This window comes from Aspergillus alliaceus (genome assembly GCF_009176365.1).
Source record: "Aspergillus alliaceus strain CBS 536.65 unplaced genomic scaffold BDW43scaffold_28, whole genome shotgun sequence".
NCBI classification, from domain to species: domain Eukaryota; kingdom Fungi; phylum Ascomycota; class Eurotiomycetes; order Eurotiales; family Aspergillaceae; genus Aspergillus; species Aspergillus alliaceus.
This window is the reverse complement of record NW_022474711.1, coordinates 306259-319572: the sequence shown is the minus strand read 5'-3', so window position 1 is coordinate 319572 and position 13314 is coordinate 306259. Positions and strand designations below refer to the sequence as shown.

The following is a 13314-nucleotide window of genomic DNA, read 5'->3' as shown; positions in this document are numbered from 1 at the left end:
TTTTAATACTTAGGTATAACATTACATCAATTAAGCTGATTTGTCGTCGTAGCAACACACGAAGATCCTATGCATGATATGGCTAAATCGCATTCATAAGGAGTGGATATACATACATCGTGAAGCGCGTGAGGGCCATCCATAGATATGTTAAGATATACAAATCATCCTGCTCCGATCATAATCTATACGCTGAATCTAGTTCCCCCTCATATCCGATCGAGAAGAGGATTGAACATCTTTCATCGCCTCCTGTACCAACCACACCGTGACATCTTGAGCATCCGCCCCAACTCGCCAACTTCCCAGTACCACACCCTTATCAGCCAGGATTTCGTGCGCTCGTTCCCAACGCCGACGCCAGAGTTCTTCCCGCTTGTTCGGTAATGGAGCCAGTGGGGCAGAACCTGACATCGACTGTTGATCGCCATCCAGACTGTTTGTGCTTGATCTACCTGAGGCGGTAGTAGTTGTGGGTCGCAGGTTGGGAGATGCGGACCAGTGCAGACGCTCTGATGCGTATTGTAGAGCAGCTGATGCTGCTGCTGTGGGGTATGATTGGGGTTGCTTTTGGGGTGGGGGGCGGTTTGTGCTTGAATTGGAGGTTGTTGTTGATGTGGTTGCTCCTGTGTTACTTCGGCGGGGTGGGGGCGGTGGAGGGGGTTGCTTGGACCGGGTGGGCTCCTGAGATCCAGGTGATTTGGCTTCGTTGAATGTTCTGGAGCAAATTGGCAGCGAATTTGGTGGAGCTGGGATATCGTTGGTTTGGTTTCTGTCTAGCAGGGAGTCTTGTTTTGCTGGGGAAGCACGACGCAGCGGTAATGGTGGGACTGGCTTTCGCTTGATGGCGTCCTGGATCTGGGATACACTATCCTTTCCAGGCTGGTCTGCCATGGCTGAGACGGTACGTAGGGAGGATGGTTTGGATGGTTTTGCCGGTGGTTTGCGCCCATCCAATGGCTTTGTAGTGTCAGACTGGGTATCTCTCAAGTCTTCGTCGTCACGGAGGTCGATCAGATCAGTATTATCCAGGCTCATAGCATCAGAAGATGGGTTTCCTGGAGCAAGTGTCCGGCGAGGTGGTAATGCAGGACGGTTAGCAGCTACATCGCTGGTGTCGGTGAACTGGGGGGTGCTGCGAGTGCGAGATGGATGATGCTCCAGGTGATCGATGGATTTCTCAAAGAACTCCTTAACATCTGATGTGGTGACATCGCGGATGAAGATTCCTAATATCCTCCCAGGGTGCGTGAGGGCAACATCTGTGTAGACCTCGAGGTCTGCCTCGCCGCTATCACCAACCAGGATGAATCTGCGTGTCGGGAAGTCCCGAAGTATCTGCTCGAGATTTCCCTTTTTCCTCTCTGCAGTAGGCTCGAAGATCCCCTGAAGCATACCGCTGTATTGTTTCAAATGAAATGAACCAGGAGGCAGTCCCGCCAATTTAAAATAGCGCTCCAATAACGGGTAAAGCTGCCATGGTGAATTGGAGACGTAGTGTATCTGTACACCCATTTTGACCAACCTATTATACCACTCTGAAACTCCGTCGACGGTCAAGTCGTCCAGTTCGCGAATGAAGGTATTTCGAAATATTTCTTTGGCTCCACTTGCAATAGCCGAATGTTTAACTGTGTCATCAATATCGCTAATCAAGCTGACGCCACTTGGTTCTATGACTTCGACCCTTTTCATGCCAGACAAGCCCTCCGACGCCAGAACACGGATATGACTCGGGATGAAAGGTAATGCTGCCCGTAATGTGAAGTGACCCGATTCGTCGGTCACCACGCTTCTAGACTGACTCTTCCCATCATTGAAGAAGAACACTGTGACGGGCTGCTGGTTCATGGGATTTGTCAAGAAAGGGTGAAGCCTCTCCATGAGGTGAGCGTTTGCAATCGTAAGCTCATCCGTACTCATCTGGGAAGGCTCGAGTGTTGATGTCGTCGACGTTCTTTGCAAAGGTCGTCCAGGAGTTGCTTCACCGTCGCGTTCCGACGCACTCGATTTCCAGGCCGGATCCGCGCTGCCTTCCGCTTTTCTAATGATCGATTGCGCCTCCGCATCCACAAAGTCATCATCCCTTTTGCCAGATGTCTTCCCTATCGAAGCGGCATCGGAATTGGGCCCGTCGCCATCAGTCGAGGAATTACTCGGGGCCGGTATACCGCTTAACTTCCTCGCAAGTGCAATCATCAAGCGATGCTTTCGAGTCATCGCCCCGCGATGGGGCGAGTATACCCAGCCTCGCACATCAACCGCGACGATCGCATTCTCATCTTTTAATATATCCCGTTCAAGTCTGTCCAGCTCGGACTCGTCGGCCACACCACGATATTCATCAAGGGTCGAAGTCGATCCCCGACGCCGCTTAGGGTAGTAGTCTCTGACAAGTCGCCTTGCGTAAGTCGGGAATATTACCATTTCCTCATGCCCAGACCGTGCGATCTCAACATCTGGAAATGCTCCCGGTGTGTTCTTCAGATACTCTTCATCGTATTCACGAGACGGGTTTATCTGCGCCGCCCATTGTGCAGCGTATGTTTGCCGTAATTCATTGGCGGCCTTCAGGTACTCAAAGACCTTCTTGCGACGCCCGCCACTGGCACCGCCTCCTGAGCCCCATGAAGATGTCGACGGTAAATACTGTGACATTGGAACTCGTACTGTCGCATGCGCCGCCTTCCCACCACCAGTGTCCGATCTCCTCAGTCGCCTTCTTCTCCCGACAAGAAAATCTAATACTCCTCGTCTGCCCGCTTGGTGTTTCTGAAGTCGTCTCGCTTGTCGTCGGACAATCGCTCGGTATAGGCTTGCCTGAGCTCGATGGCGAAGGGCGGGGATCGTCTCGTGGCGGAAATCCCAGAGGCGAGACTGAGCACGGCGGCTCGCGTTAGACCCGAAGAGCGCACGGAGAAGATTAAAGAATTTTCCTTGCGGAGCACCACGGTCTCTAGCGGAGAAACGAGGGAGGGGAGGTAGAGAACGTGAGGGTAGTTGTCGCCTAGCGGGGAAGCTCGGCGGAGCGCGCCAGCGACTGCGAGGAAACGGTTTGGGCGCCACGGTCTTGAGCTATGAGATATTTGACGCGGGATTGGGTGTATTTCGGACTCTATTTCGTATGAAGGATGGGAGGTGCCGGATTGCTGTTTATCTGGGTGGAGTCAGACAAGGCGGAACTTGGACAGCAGTTGAAGTCATTCCGGCCCACAAGGACTTTTAGCGTAGTGATGTCAGTATACTTTCCTACCTAGTCGCCGTACCTTCGACAACACACACACACACACACATATATATATATGTATATATATATATGGTATATATACACTAGGTGGTACCACAATAAAGAATATGAGGAGAATGGCTAAGGGGACTATGAGAGGAGAGAATACAATTAAGCTCGAGTTTCAAACTAACGGAACCAGAGTGGGGAAAACATATTTATATAAATAACTATTGTACCTTGCCTTAGCCAAAAGTTTCTCCGCGAACCAAGTACATATATCCATTAGTTCTACTATTGTACGATCTATATCCATGAGCGTAGAGTAAATATTCGTGGTCAAAATGCGCGCCAGTTCTAAGCCTCTTTAATCAGCCACCCGAGATATGATGATAGGTCGAATATAGGAGCAATTGGTTAGTCCGAAGACAAGAGTGTGTTGTTACACACGCTGTAATATAGCCGTACAAGAGGCATGCCGATCAGGGGAAAGGTATGAGGTACGTGTCGTACAAAAGGTGATCACACAGATTCACTATCCTCAGCGTAACTAACTGGCTTCGTTCGTCGGCTTTGACGAGCACCACTACTCTTGGATCGCGTTAGGGTTGGAGTTTCAGGCAGTACCTCGTTGTCTGATGCAGAAGGGGACGTCGTCGCAGGCGAAGAAGCTTTGCGTTTCCTACTGGTTACTTTCTTCACGTTGGGGGTGCGCTGAGCCCGCTGGGAGGTTTTGGAAACAGGGGTCGAAGCAGGTGTAGTCATGGTCGCACTGGCCATCTCACCATCTTGCTCCAAGGATTCCTCAACACCACCACCAGCCTTCTTCGTCAGGCGAGGTCTCCGGGGACTATAAGCAGCTTTTGTCCGGGTGACCCTCTTGGGTCGAAGCCACTCCTCCATCGTGGGAGGCCAATATACTCTTCGCTCCGGGCCTCCCATGCCGACATCCTCCTCTGCAACAGTTGGTGTAGGAGGAACATGGCCTTCGAGATCGACAAAGCCACCGTTCTTCTTGGTAGACTTGCGAGGCGGCTTGAATGGTTTGTTCTCGTCCGTACGAACGTGGGGAATCATATCATTGAATAAATCGTGGCCAGGAAGCTTAAAAGTCCTCATTAGCTCAAATACAGCCTGTTCTTTGTCTTTTGCTTCGATCATCAAGTCCATCGTGGGGTCACACGGAGGTAGGGTAGAAACGCGCGGGCTATGCTTTCGGCGCTGACGATTAGTGATCGCAGATGGCGTCGGCTCCGAATAGTGCATTTTCTGGGTAATCCCCTTTCTGGTCCAAGTGGCCTTGATCCTGTCAAATAGACCCATGATATCGTGGGTGCCCTCACGGACTTGGCTCGGGTCGAACATTATATTGTGGTGGTGGAAGTCTAGAACGAGCGGAATGTTCAACTCTTCGCACATCGGCAGCAGATCATGAACTGTCCAGCTAACGTCATCATTTTCTAAAACCAGTCGGTTCTTGATATCTTGCGAGAGGTTTTGGTAATTCTCCCGGAACCGATTCAATGTGGCTTCCTTATCACCAAACACACCACCCATGTGGAGAATCATAACCGCATCCCGATCCACTTGGGGGGGCAGTTGAAGCAGCTGCAACATCTCCGAGTGATATTCCAGATCCCGTATAGAACTCTCGACCACGTCTTTCTTAGGAGACCCCAGCTGAGTGAACTGGCCGGGATGCATACTGACCCTATGACCAAGCTCTGCGATCACGCGCCCAGCATCTGCAAGCACTTCGGACGCAAAGGGAGCTAGTTTGTATCCATATTCCTTGTGGCTGGCAAAGGGAAACATCTCACTGCTCAGCCGCATGAACTTAATTCCATAGCGATCGTTCCAGCGCAGAAGCTTGGTAAGATCCCGCGCGTTGGCAAGTCCCAATGCTTCAACGAATGCTTGACCGCGTGCAACATCAGGTGTTTGACTCCGATCAGGACGGTTCTTCGTCGGATGGGAAGGTTGAGAAGGGTCTATAAGAGGGTGTCGATTTTCCAAAATCGACGCGATGCGACAAGTACGGGAGCAGAAAACGGGAGGGTTTGAATATCGTAGGTATGTGTTTAAGCATGCCTAATGACTATGAGAAACGATGTTACGTGGTGAAACGAGATAGTAACAAGAAGTCCACTGATGGTTAACACTCACATATCCCAATCTTCCCTTCCAAGGGAGGGGCAGGTAGCTACTATTGACAGGCGGAGGCCTTGATAGAGCCTCCCGGAGCTCCTCAGCCTCAGCAGGCACATCTTCATCCGATTCGGGATCCGGTGGAACATCCCGAGATAGTTCCAATACATGCGCCTCTACTTGTCCGGTATCTGTTTGGCCCTGCGAATTTACACTGCCCCCATTCTCCGATTTCATGTCTAGCGGCATGTTGGTGGCGTGGGATGTATCCACAATGCCACGCGAACCTTCTACAAGTCGCCAGGAATGTGGTGGTGTCGCAATCAGTGTTGTTGCAAGCTTCTGCGATCGCCAGGGGAGAGAATGTAACACTCGATCGACGCGAGAATTATGATTCAGAGGGCGACAGGATGTATGGACCCGAACAAGGGAGGAAATTGAGCCGGCCGTAGTAACCGGACGAGTTATCCACCAAGCAGGATAGTGGCGAATCTGGCGGGAGCGCAAGCCAAATTCCTCGACGTCATGGAAACACGCGACATTGTGGAAGGAAATCGCACGTCCGTAAGTCCTCGACTGGTGGAGGGAAGGCCTCAAAAACATTCAGCAGTGCACTCTATATCAGAAGAACAAGAGTATTAAAAGAGTGTTGGAGTAGATGGTGGGTTTGACACGCGATATTGGCACCATGTTCCTCCATGTAATAGGAGGCAAGACTTTGGTCGGATAGCAGGGGGGAAGGCAGAATGTAGGGAGTGGAGTGGAACGCCGCTAAGGAGCTTTGGGAAGATCTTCGGCGAGCTTCTTATCAATGTCACCACCGCCTTCAATTATCATGAGACATTCTCTCCAACACATGGAATATGTATATATGTACAATCTCAACCGTACCTGCTCTCTTTCGCACTTAGATCATAGTCTCTTCCCAAAATCTTCAGCATGTCAGTACACATCTACTGCTTCTCCGTACATAATCTAGATAGAAACCCCACCAGAAAGAAGACTGTTACGTACCATGTGAGATCAAGGTTGAATAAAGCGGCTCCCAATGGCACTTAACTCATCAGTAAAGTTTTTCTACTGAACCGAAGAATGGCCGTTGTTAAGGCCATTGTTATGGCGTCTCCGTGGAGTAGCATTCCTCGCGGCTTTTACCATTCCTACGTGACCACTTAGAAGAACCATTGGCATATATACAGTTACATACCAACCCAAGAGTTTAAGATGTCTAATACCTGGTTGGGTCCCTCTGCTTGCGCGTTCCTGAGTTTGTCTTCTCTAGGTGAGACTCTGCGTTCTCGCGCCTTTTGTTTACTCTTCCCCCTTGCCACAAGCAGAGAAAGCATCTGTTGCGCTATAAGGACTGCCGATAACACAATCTGAGGTCTTCACTTCCCTAGTTCCACTGGCTCTAATTCTGGATTACTGCTACCTCTTGAGTGAGTGGTTTGTCTTTGCTTGGTTCACAAACTACGTCTAACGGGTCGTATCCAGATATCACGACAGTACAGGTCATTGCATATCGTCCCGAAATTTCGTTCTAAGGGCGTAACTATCAACATGAAGAGCATCGCCGTTGTGTGCGGCCTCCTGGCTGCGTCTGTGTCCGCACATATGCAGATGTCCAAGCCATATCCGATCCGGAGTCCATTAAATAAGGATGCAAGCGGTCAAAAGGACTATTCATACACGAACCCGCTGTCGACCAGCGGCTCTGACTACCCTTGCAAAGGGTATGCCAATGACGAGTTCAACTCTGTCGCCACATACAGCCCAGGCCAAGAGTACGACCTGGAATTGCAAGGCAGCGCGACACATGGCGGTGGGTCGTGTCAGATCGGTCTCTCCTATGACAAGGGCAAGACTATCAGGGTGATTCACTCCATTCTGGGCGGATGTCCAATTGAAAAGAAATACAAGTTCAAGATCCCCAGCGACGCTCCAAACGGGGAAGCCTTGTTGTCTTGGACTTGGTTTAATAAAATCGGTAACCGTGAGATGTACATGAACTGTGCGCAGGTCACCATCGGTGGTTCCGCAAAACTTGCACAGACAAAGACTCTCACCCGACGGGACGGCTTTGGCAGTCTCCCGGAGATCTTCCAGGCCAATGACGGAGGACCTGGTGGTTGCACCACTGTTGAGGGTGAGGAAGTCAACTTCCCACTACCGGGTCCATCGAAGCAGGGTAGTCTCTCCGGGAAGGGCTACACATGCAAGAGCTCTGCTTCTTTCCTGGGTGATTCTAATTCCGCCAAGGGGAACTCCAGCAGCCACGGCACTAGCAGCTCTGCTGCTCAAGTTGCGAGCAGCTCCGGCACCCAAAGCCCTAAGAACTCTTCAGCCCATAAGTTTGGCTCTGCCTCCGCCTCCGCAACCCCATCCAGCAGGATCGCTTCGCCCTTTGGCACGCCATCATCCTCTGTTCACGCTGCGCCCACATCACCCTCCGTGCATCAAACAGGGCGCTTCCAGCCACATCCTCTCAAACACCACGAGCAGAAGCACGGCCCTTGCAAAGATGGTGCCATTATCTGTGCCGATGACGGCAAAACCTGGTCGATGTGCAGCCATGGCAAACCTGTCTTCATGGGCTCTGTTGCAGCTGGCATGCGTTGTCGCCACGGCGCCATGCATCGCCAGTGGTAAATGTGATCGTCTATCTGCAGCTACCCCGCCATCCTACCTCGCCCGGCGCGAGTAACGTCGCCCCTTATTTCCACTGCTAAGGTGGTTCTTTGTATCTTTCCATTTTCAATCTTCTCGATGGGTTTCGGGCTTCTATACAATCGTTCTATGCTATCTTCCGTTCTTGTTAGCCCGTGTCCTGAGAACGTGTAATGTAATTTTTGATAATATGCACAACTTGAACTATTTTTTTATGTTTCGTTTTTACTCTCTCAGAGCTATATATCAGTGCTGGTAATCACCTGGACCAGCACTTATAAGACGTGTACTCCATGTTTGATGCAATTGTAGATGTCATCGCAATATTACAAGGACGCGTAATCTCATGAGCATCTGGCCAATTCAGATCCTCATTGTAATTCGGATAGTATATCCCCTAATCTTATTCACATTTCTTTATACAGATTTCCCGCACCTAACCACCTCTGCACAGAAGCAACACCTCACAGCAGCATGTACCTAGTCTACATTGTTGCACCCAAGTTCCCAAGCCATGCCCGCGAAGATGAAGAAACATATTCCAAAAACAAACTTCTTCCCCACTTGTTTCTTAAATAGAATCTCTCGCTACTATCTCTACACAACATCGATTTACCCTGAACCACTAGCTAGACATCAAGGTATACTACGGGCATCAATATAGTGGCATTCTTCCCTAAAGCTACGCCCCTACTAAAGTGGGCACCCTTTATTTGTAATGATCAGGCTGCAAATCCATCCGCTCAAGTGACTAAAATTGCAGTGCTGCTCGATTATTACTGGTCCAATACATCTCCAGGCTATGCGCATTGCTCGACCTAGATGAGTCATTGTGAGCCAATAGGCTTCGCGGACAGTTCTCATCTACTTACTGAGCCCTTTTAGACCGGTATTCTAATCAATCACGACTGATTGCTTGGGTTCCTTCTACAGTTTCACGCTGACATTTCTACGGTTAAACCGTTGCGGTGGCGTTCTTTGTTCGTGGGCTCTGGCCTAGATCTTTCTATTGAATGGATATAGGTCGATTTGTATTTGTTATGGGATCTAGTTGTAACCTAAAATATAGCATGATCTATCCTATACGGCTGTATAACAGTGACGGGGTTGGAGGACTTAGAAGTACATATATAAATATATATTGGAATCTCTGTTATAGCGTATATTGCCGCTTTAAAAAGAACACGATATTTATTTAATTCTACTATGGGTTTTCTGATTTCAAAGGAGGATCTTACAGTTAGAGCCAGAGCCAACGAATTAATCGATGCGATAGAATGATCACGTATAAAACTGAAATGCTATTCGTTTACAAACAAGCTTACAGAGAACAACGCGCTAGAATCTTAAGAGCTCCGACTAAACAAAGATCTGCTGGCGCAGTCAGCATTTATTAGCATTCTATTATATCGGTGGTTATATATAGGAATATTATGGATGATGGAATATTGATCACATAGGTGATAAATTGCTTCATTAAATCCTAAGATAGGCATAGCCGTCCAACAGTAATATACAGGAAAGTGAACTTTACCCAAATCCTAACATACCATGGTATCTTATTTAAAATCATTAATCGTAGACGTTATTACCTTTCTAGCCAGATAAGAAGAGAAAGCATTGCTCAGGGTCGTCTCCCGAGCGGACATAGAGCCGTGGTGAAACTTTCGAGTCACCATGCCGGAGATTTTCACACCCCACTTTCCCCCTTTTTTTTTTCTAAAAAAAAAGAGGTTAGGCACACTATGAGATAAAGCATAGCAATGACATTCCGAACGTGGTATGGAATGTGTGTCTCAGTAATTGCCTGTATACGCGGAGTTACCGTAGCCATAGCCGTTCTGTGGCACACCAGGTGCGGTATCCTTATTGCGAGAGAAGAGACTACCGATACCGCCGGACTTCTCTGATGTAGGCCCCAATTCAACATCATTAGGAGTGGGATGAGTTGGGAGCATATCGTCGCCGCTGGCACTATCTAGGTTGTTCTTCTTGCGACGCCAGAAAGCACGAGGGCGAGTTCCATACGTGTAGCCATTGGCAGGGGACGGGCCGAAGCGCTTCTCGCGTTTGTGGTGGCGGGCATAGAGGACTTGGAAGAGAATGGAGATCAGGAAGAAAAAGCTAAGGGAAGAATGTTAGCCTGTGACTATTGCCATTTTGAGTCGTAAGGGGGCGCAGGAGAGAATATTACGCACATTCCGATAATCGCGACCGCGAATGTGACTTTTTGGAGCTCGCACGCAAACCCGTATTTCACTTTGGATGGCGACTCTGCGTTGCTGTCGCCCGATCCCAGGGGGGTATCGACGCGGCCGGTACATTTCTGTGTGCCGTCGCGAGTCATTATTGCAATAGCGATCATGGCTCCGACGAAGCAGACATCAAGGACGACGGCCAGAGTAGCGAAAAAGGCGACTCCTCCCAGGCAGCAGGTGAAGAGGATGCCTAACAGTCCGTAGAGGGTTGCCGCACCGGACAGACCCTCAGTGGCTTTCATCCATTGAGGGATGGCCTGGTCATGACGGGTAAGGACGGCCAAGAAGTAGGAGAAGATTCCAAGAATCACCGCGCCATCGAGAAACTGAAGGACGCGGATGGCTAGGTTAAAAAAGCGGAGAATAACGCCGCCAAACCCCATCGTGAAAGTGGATGGCTGTGAAGCACTTTCTTCTCGAAAGGGGAAAGAATATATAGGATAGGCACTAGGAACGAGGCGCCGCAGAGTTATAGTACGAATTCAGAACGAAGCTAGGGAGCCGTCAAGTGAAGCTAAGGGATGAATTCTAGTGAAAGTTTCCTCGAACTGAGGTATTATAAGGCTGAAGAGTGGAAAAAGTTTGCACTGCACCCTCCTGTTGCAGGCAGCATTGTTGAAAAGGTTGGGTCCGTCCCAGGGGTCATGGTGTCGCAGCAAGCAGATCGGTGGAGGCATTTCCCTGGATGCCTCTTAAGGCCTTGTGGAACTCCAGAATCCCTCAATTGCTTTGACGAGGGGACCCGTCCACACCATCAGCATGTCGATCCACGGACAACGACGGGTGTAAGAGGCACCTGATTGGGAGTCCCGGAGTAAGAAAGAGGAGCGGCGGGGACAAGAGACACACAAGCCACACCCACAGCCCAGCCCCCAAACGTCATGATTGACAGTGGCCTCGTCACCATTGGTTCCATCCCTTCCGTGACTAAGCCCTGCCCAGAGTTCCCCTGATTCAGCAATAGACTGACTTAGACCCTAGTCCAACTTAAACATCACATGTCACCGTCGGCTGTTCACGTGCCCAATGGACGCATTAGGGAGTTTCCCCATCCGTCAAGTCACTGGGTGAGTGTTCGGGTCAAGCCACAGGGTAGCACTTGCACAGCCACCTAATCTACTCTGCCCTAAGGTGCAACAAACGTCACCACCATTACTTAATCTTCTCTATCTTTAGCACAAATCTAGACAATGACAACGAGAGCCACAGTACCTTCTATGGCAGTGGCTGCGGCCAGACCCGACAGATTGGAAGCTAAAATGCTGCAGATCTATGGAAATGAGACGTCTATTCTCTGGTATAGCTGCTCTGTGGTTCTATGCTTCCACAAATAATAGCCATAGACATTAATAGAATCATATCATGATGCCTGCACATCGATCAGGATCTTGCAGTGGTCCTCTCGGTCATTAGCCAGGGTCTCGAACCCCCTTTCCACCGTTTCACTCAACTTGATCTTCGATGTAATCATCTTTTCCGGTTTCAACTGACCTAAATCACAGGCCTTGGTTAGCACGGCGGATATTTTGGATAACGCCTGTTCAAGCAACCCACCATATCCAAGGGCCTTGATAACAGCTTCAAATGACCCTTCATCATACAGCGCCGACCCCGTATAATTGACCTCATTGTACATCAAATCGTTCACCCGCACCGCAGGTTTCTTTTCCCACACAGCAACATTGACAATCGTACCATGCGTGCGGCACGCACCGATAGCCCCATCCAATGCATTTTCCACCCCCGCAGCATCAAAGATAACATCTGCACCCACCCCATCTGTGACATCTATAACCCTCTGCGTCACATCCTCCCGCGCAGGATCAAAGGCATGCGTAGCCCCGTACTCAACCGCAAACCTCCTGCGCTTCTCATATAACTCCGACACCATAATATTATTAGCACCCTGTAACTTCAGCACCTGCACAATGCCGATCCCAACCGGCCCACCCCCTACCACCATAACATTATCCCCCATCTTAAACGGCGACATATTAACAGCATGCCAAGCAACGGCCATCGGCTCAATCAACGCCGCAGCCTCAAGCGAGACATTATCCGGAATCGGGTAGAAGTGTTCTGCAGGCGCGACATGGTACTTCGCCAGTCCGCCGCCGTAACCTGCAGGAAACGCGTAAGTATAATCTGATCTGACCGCCCATCCATGCACCACTCGAATTAGGACTGAGACCGCATACCCGAAAGTCCAATGAATCCAATATTCTCGCAGCAGTACTCGTAGCCACGTTTGCAGGCTGTGCATGTTCGGTCGAAGATGGTTGGGCGTACGACTACTCGTTGGCCGGGGGATACATGAGTTACGCCTTCGCCGACTTCATCGACGATGCCGCTGAATTCGTGGCCGAGCGTTACGGGGCATGAGCTCCCGGTTATGTTATGGGGATTTTGGGGTACTAGTACAGGACCGCCGCTGTATTCATGGATGTCTTGTTTTAGATTAGTTATTTATGCGATGATGAATATGTGATGCGGTAAGGGCTTACCGCTGCCGCAGAGTCCGACGAAGGCTGGTCGGACCTAGGTGCGTATTTCGCGTTTTGGTTAGCATACGTAGTATACGTGTGCGGTTTCATGTGCTGCAAATTACCTTTACTTGCCCCTTGCCGCAGACAGGTTCGTCGAGTGTTTCAACCCGGATGTCACCGCGACCGTGGTAGCGGACTGCTTCCATGGGGTGCGCGGTTTTTAGGGTCGCTCGAACAGTGCCCGTGTCCAGAGTAGTGTTCAGCATGTCTTTGAAGTTTATCCTAAGTCTAATAGTTTGGTAAGTGGGAAGAATCGGTGTGATTCTTGATACATTGAACGAGGATTATATAATTGCGCTATCAATGTGTGCTACTTATAGGACCTCTGCTTTCCCTTCAAGAGGTTTTATAAGTCGAGGCAAGATCATCTTGCAGGAGACGTTGTCATGACGTGTCCACGATCGATGCATGTCTGAAAAAGCATTCTATTCTAAAGTCTGATTGGCCGAGACACAGTAACTGTCCATCT

The 13314-nt window shown here is 49.8% G+C and overlaps 5 protein-coding genes across 5 annotated transcripts; 1 reads left to right on the top strand and 4 right to left on the bottom strand.

The window, feature by feature from the left end:
* Positions 1-39: 39 nt before the first annotated feature.
* On the bottom strand, positions 40-3368 carry BDW43DRAFT_279448 (phosphatidate phosphatase App1 family protein). Its single transcript, XM_032042307.1, has one exon. It carries the CDS (start codon positions 2656-2658, stop codon positions 199-201), a length of 2460 nt encoding a protein of 819 aa, XP_031899292.1. The 5' UTR covers positions 2659-3368; the 3' UTR covers positions 40-198.
* A 66-nt stretch (positions 3369-3434) lies between these two features.
* Positions 3435-6115, bottom strand: BDW43DRAFT_279447 (UV-endonuclease UVE-1). Its single transcript, XM_032042306.1, has 2 exons — positions 5393-6115; positions 3435-5317 (listed from the first exon to the last, which is right to left on the bottom strand). Exons 1-2 carry the CDS (start codon positions 5975-5977, stop codon positions 3749-3751), a joined length of 2154 nt encoding a protein of 717 aa, XP_031899291.1. The 5' UTR covers positions 5978-6115; the 3' UTR covers positions 3435-3748.
* An 819-nt stretch (positions 6116-6934) lies between these two features.
* Positions 6935-8023, top strand: BDW43DRAFT_320134 (putative extracellular protein; the record flags this gene model as incomplete). Its single annotated transcript, XM_032049036.1, has 1 exon — positions 6935-8023. The coding sequence occupies one exon, from the start codon at positions 6935-6937 to the stop codon at positions 8021-8023; it is 1089 nt and encodes a 362-aa protein (XP_031899290.1).
* Positions 8024-9428: 1405 nt separating this feature from the next.
* On the bottom strand, positions 9429-11132 carry BDW43DRAFT_279444 (uncharacterized protein). Its single transcript, XM_032042305.1, has 2 exons — positions 10240-11132; positions 9429-10165 (listed from the first exon to the last, which is right to left on the bottom strand). Exons 1-2 carry the CDS (start codon positions 10680-10682, stop codon positions 9838-9840), a joined length of 771 nt encoding a protein of 256 aa, XP_031899289.1. The 5' UTR covers positions 10683-11132; the 3' UTR covers positions 9429-9837.
* Positions 11133-11659: 527 nt separating this feature from the next.
* On the bottom strand, positions 11660-12991 carry BDW43DRAFT_301043 (uncharacterized protein; the record flags this gene model as incomplete). The annotated part of the gene is made up of 5 exons (XM_032044989.1): positions 11660-11790; positions 11854-12420; positions 12498-12746; positions 12804-12837; positions 12908-12991. 5 exons carry the CDS (start codon positions 12989-12991, stop codon positions 11660-11662), a joined length of 1065 nt encoding a protein of 354 aa, XP_031899288.1.
* Positions 12992-13314: the final 323 nt, after the last annotated feature.

Excerpts from the sequence above, each read along its gene's own strand:
- BDW43DRAFT_279448 (XM_032042307.1), bottom strand. The coding sequence starts at position 2,658 with ATGTCACAGTATTTACCGTCGACATCTTCATGGGGCTCAGGAGGCGGT.
- BDW43DRAFT_279447 (XM_032042306.1), bottom strand. The coding sequence starts at position 5,977 with ATGTTTTTGAGGCCTTCCCTCCACCAGTCGAGGACTTACGGACGTGCG. Across the intron at positions 5,318-5,392 it reads GGAAGGGAAGATTGGGATAT|GCATGCTTAAACACATACCT; the intron begins GTGAGTGTTAAC and ends CATAGTCATTAG.
- BDW43DRAFT_279444 (XM_032042305.1), bottom strand. The coding sequence starts at position 10,682 with ATGGGGTTTGGCGGCGTTATTCTCCGCTTTTTTAACCTAGCCATCCGC. Across the intron at positions 10,166-10,239 it reads GCGGTCGCGATTATCGGAAT|CTTTTTCTTCCTGATCTCCA; the intron begins GTGCGTAATATT and ends TTCTTCCCTTAG.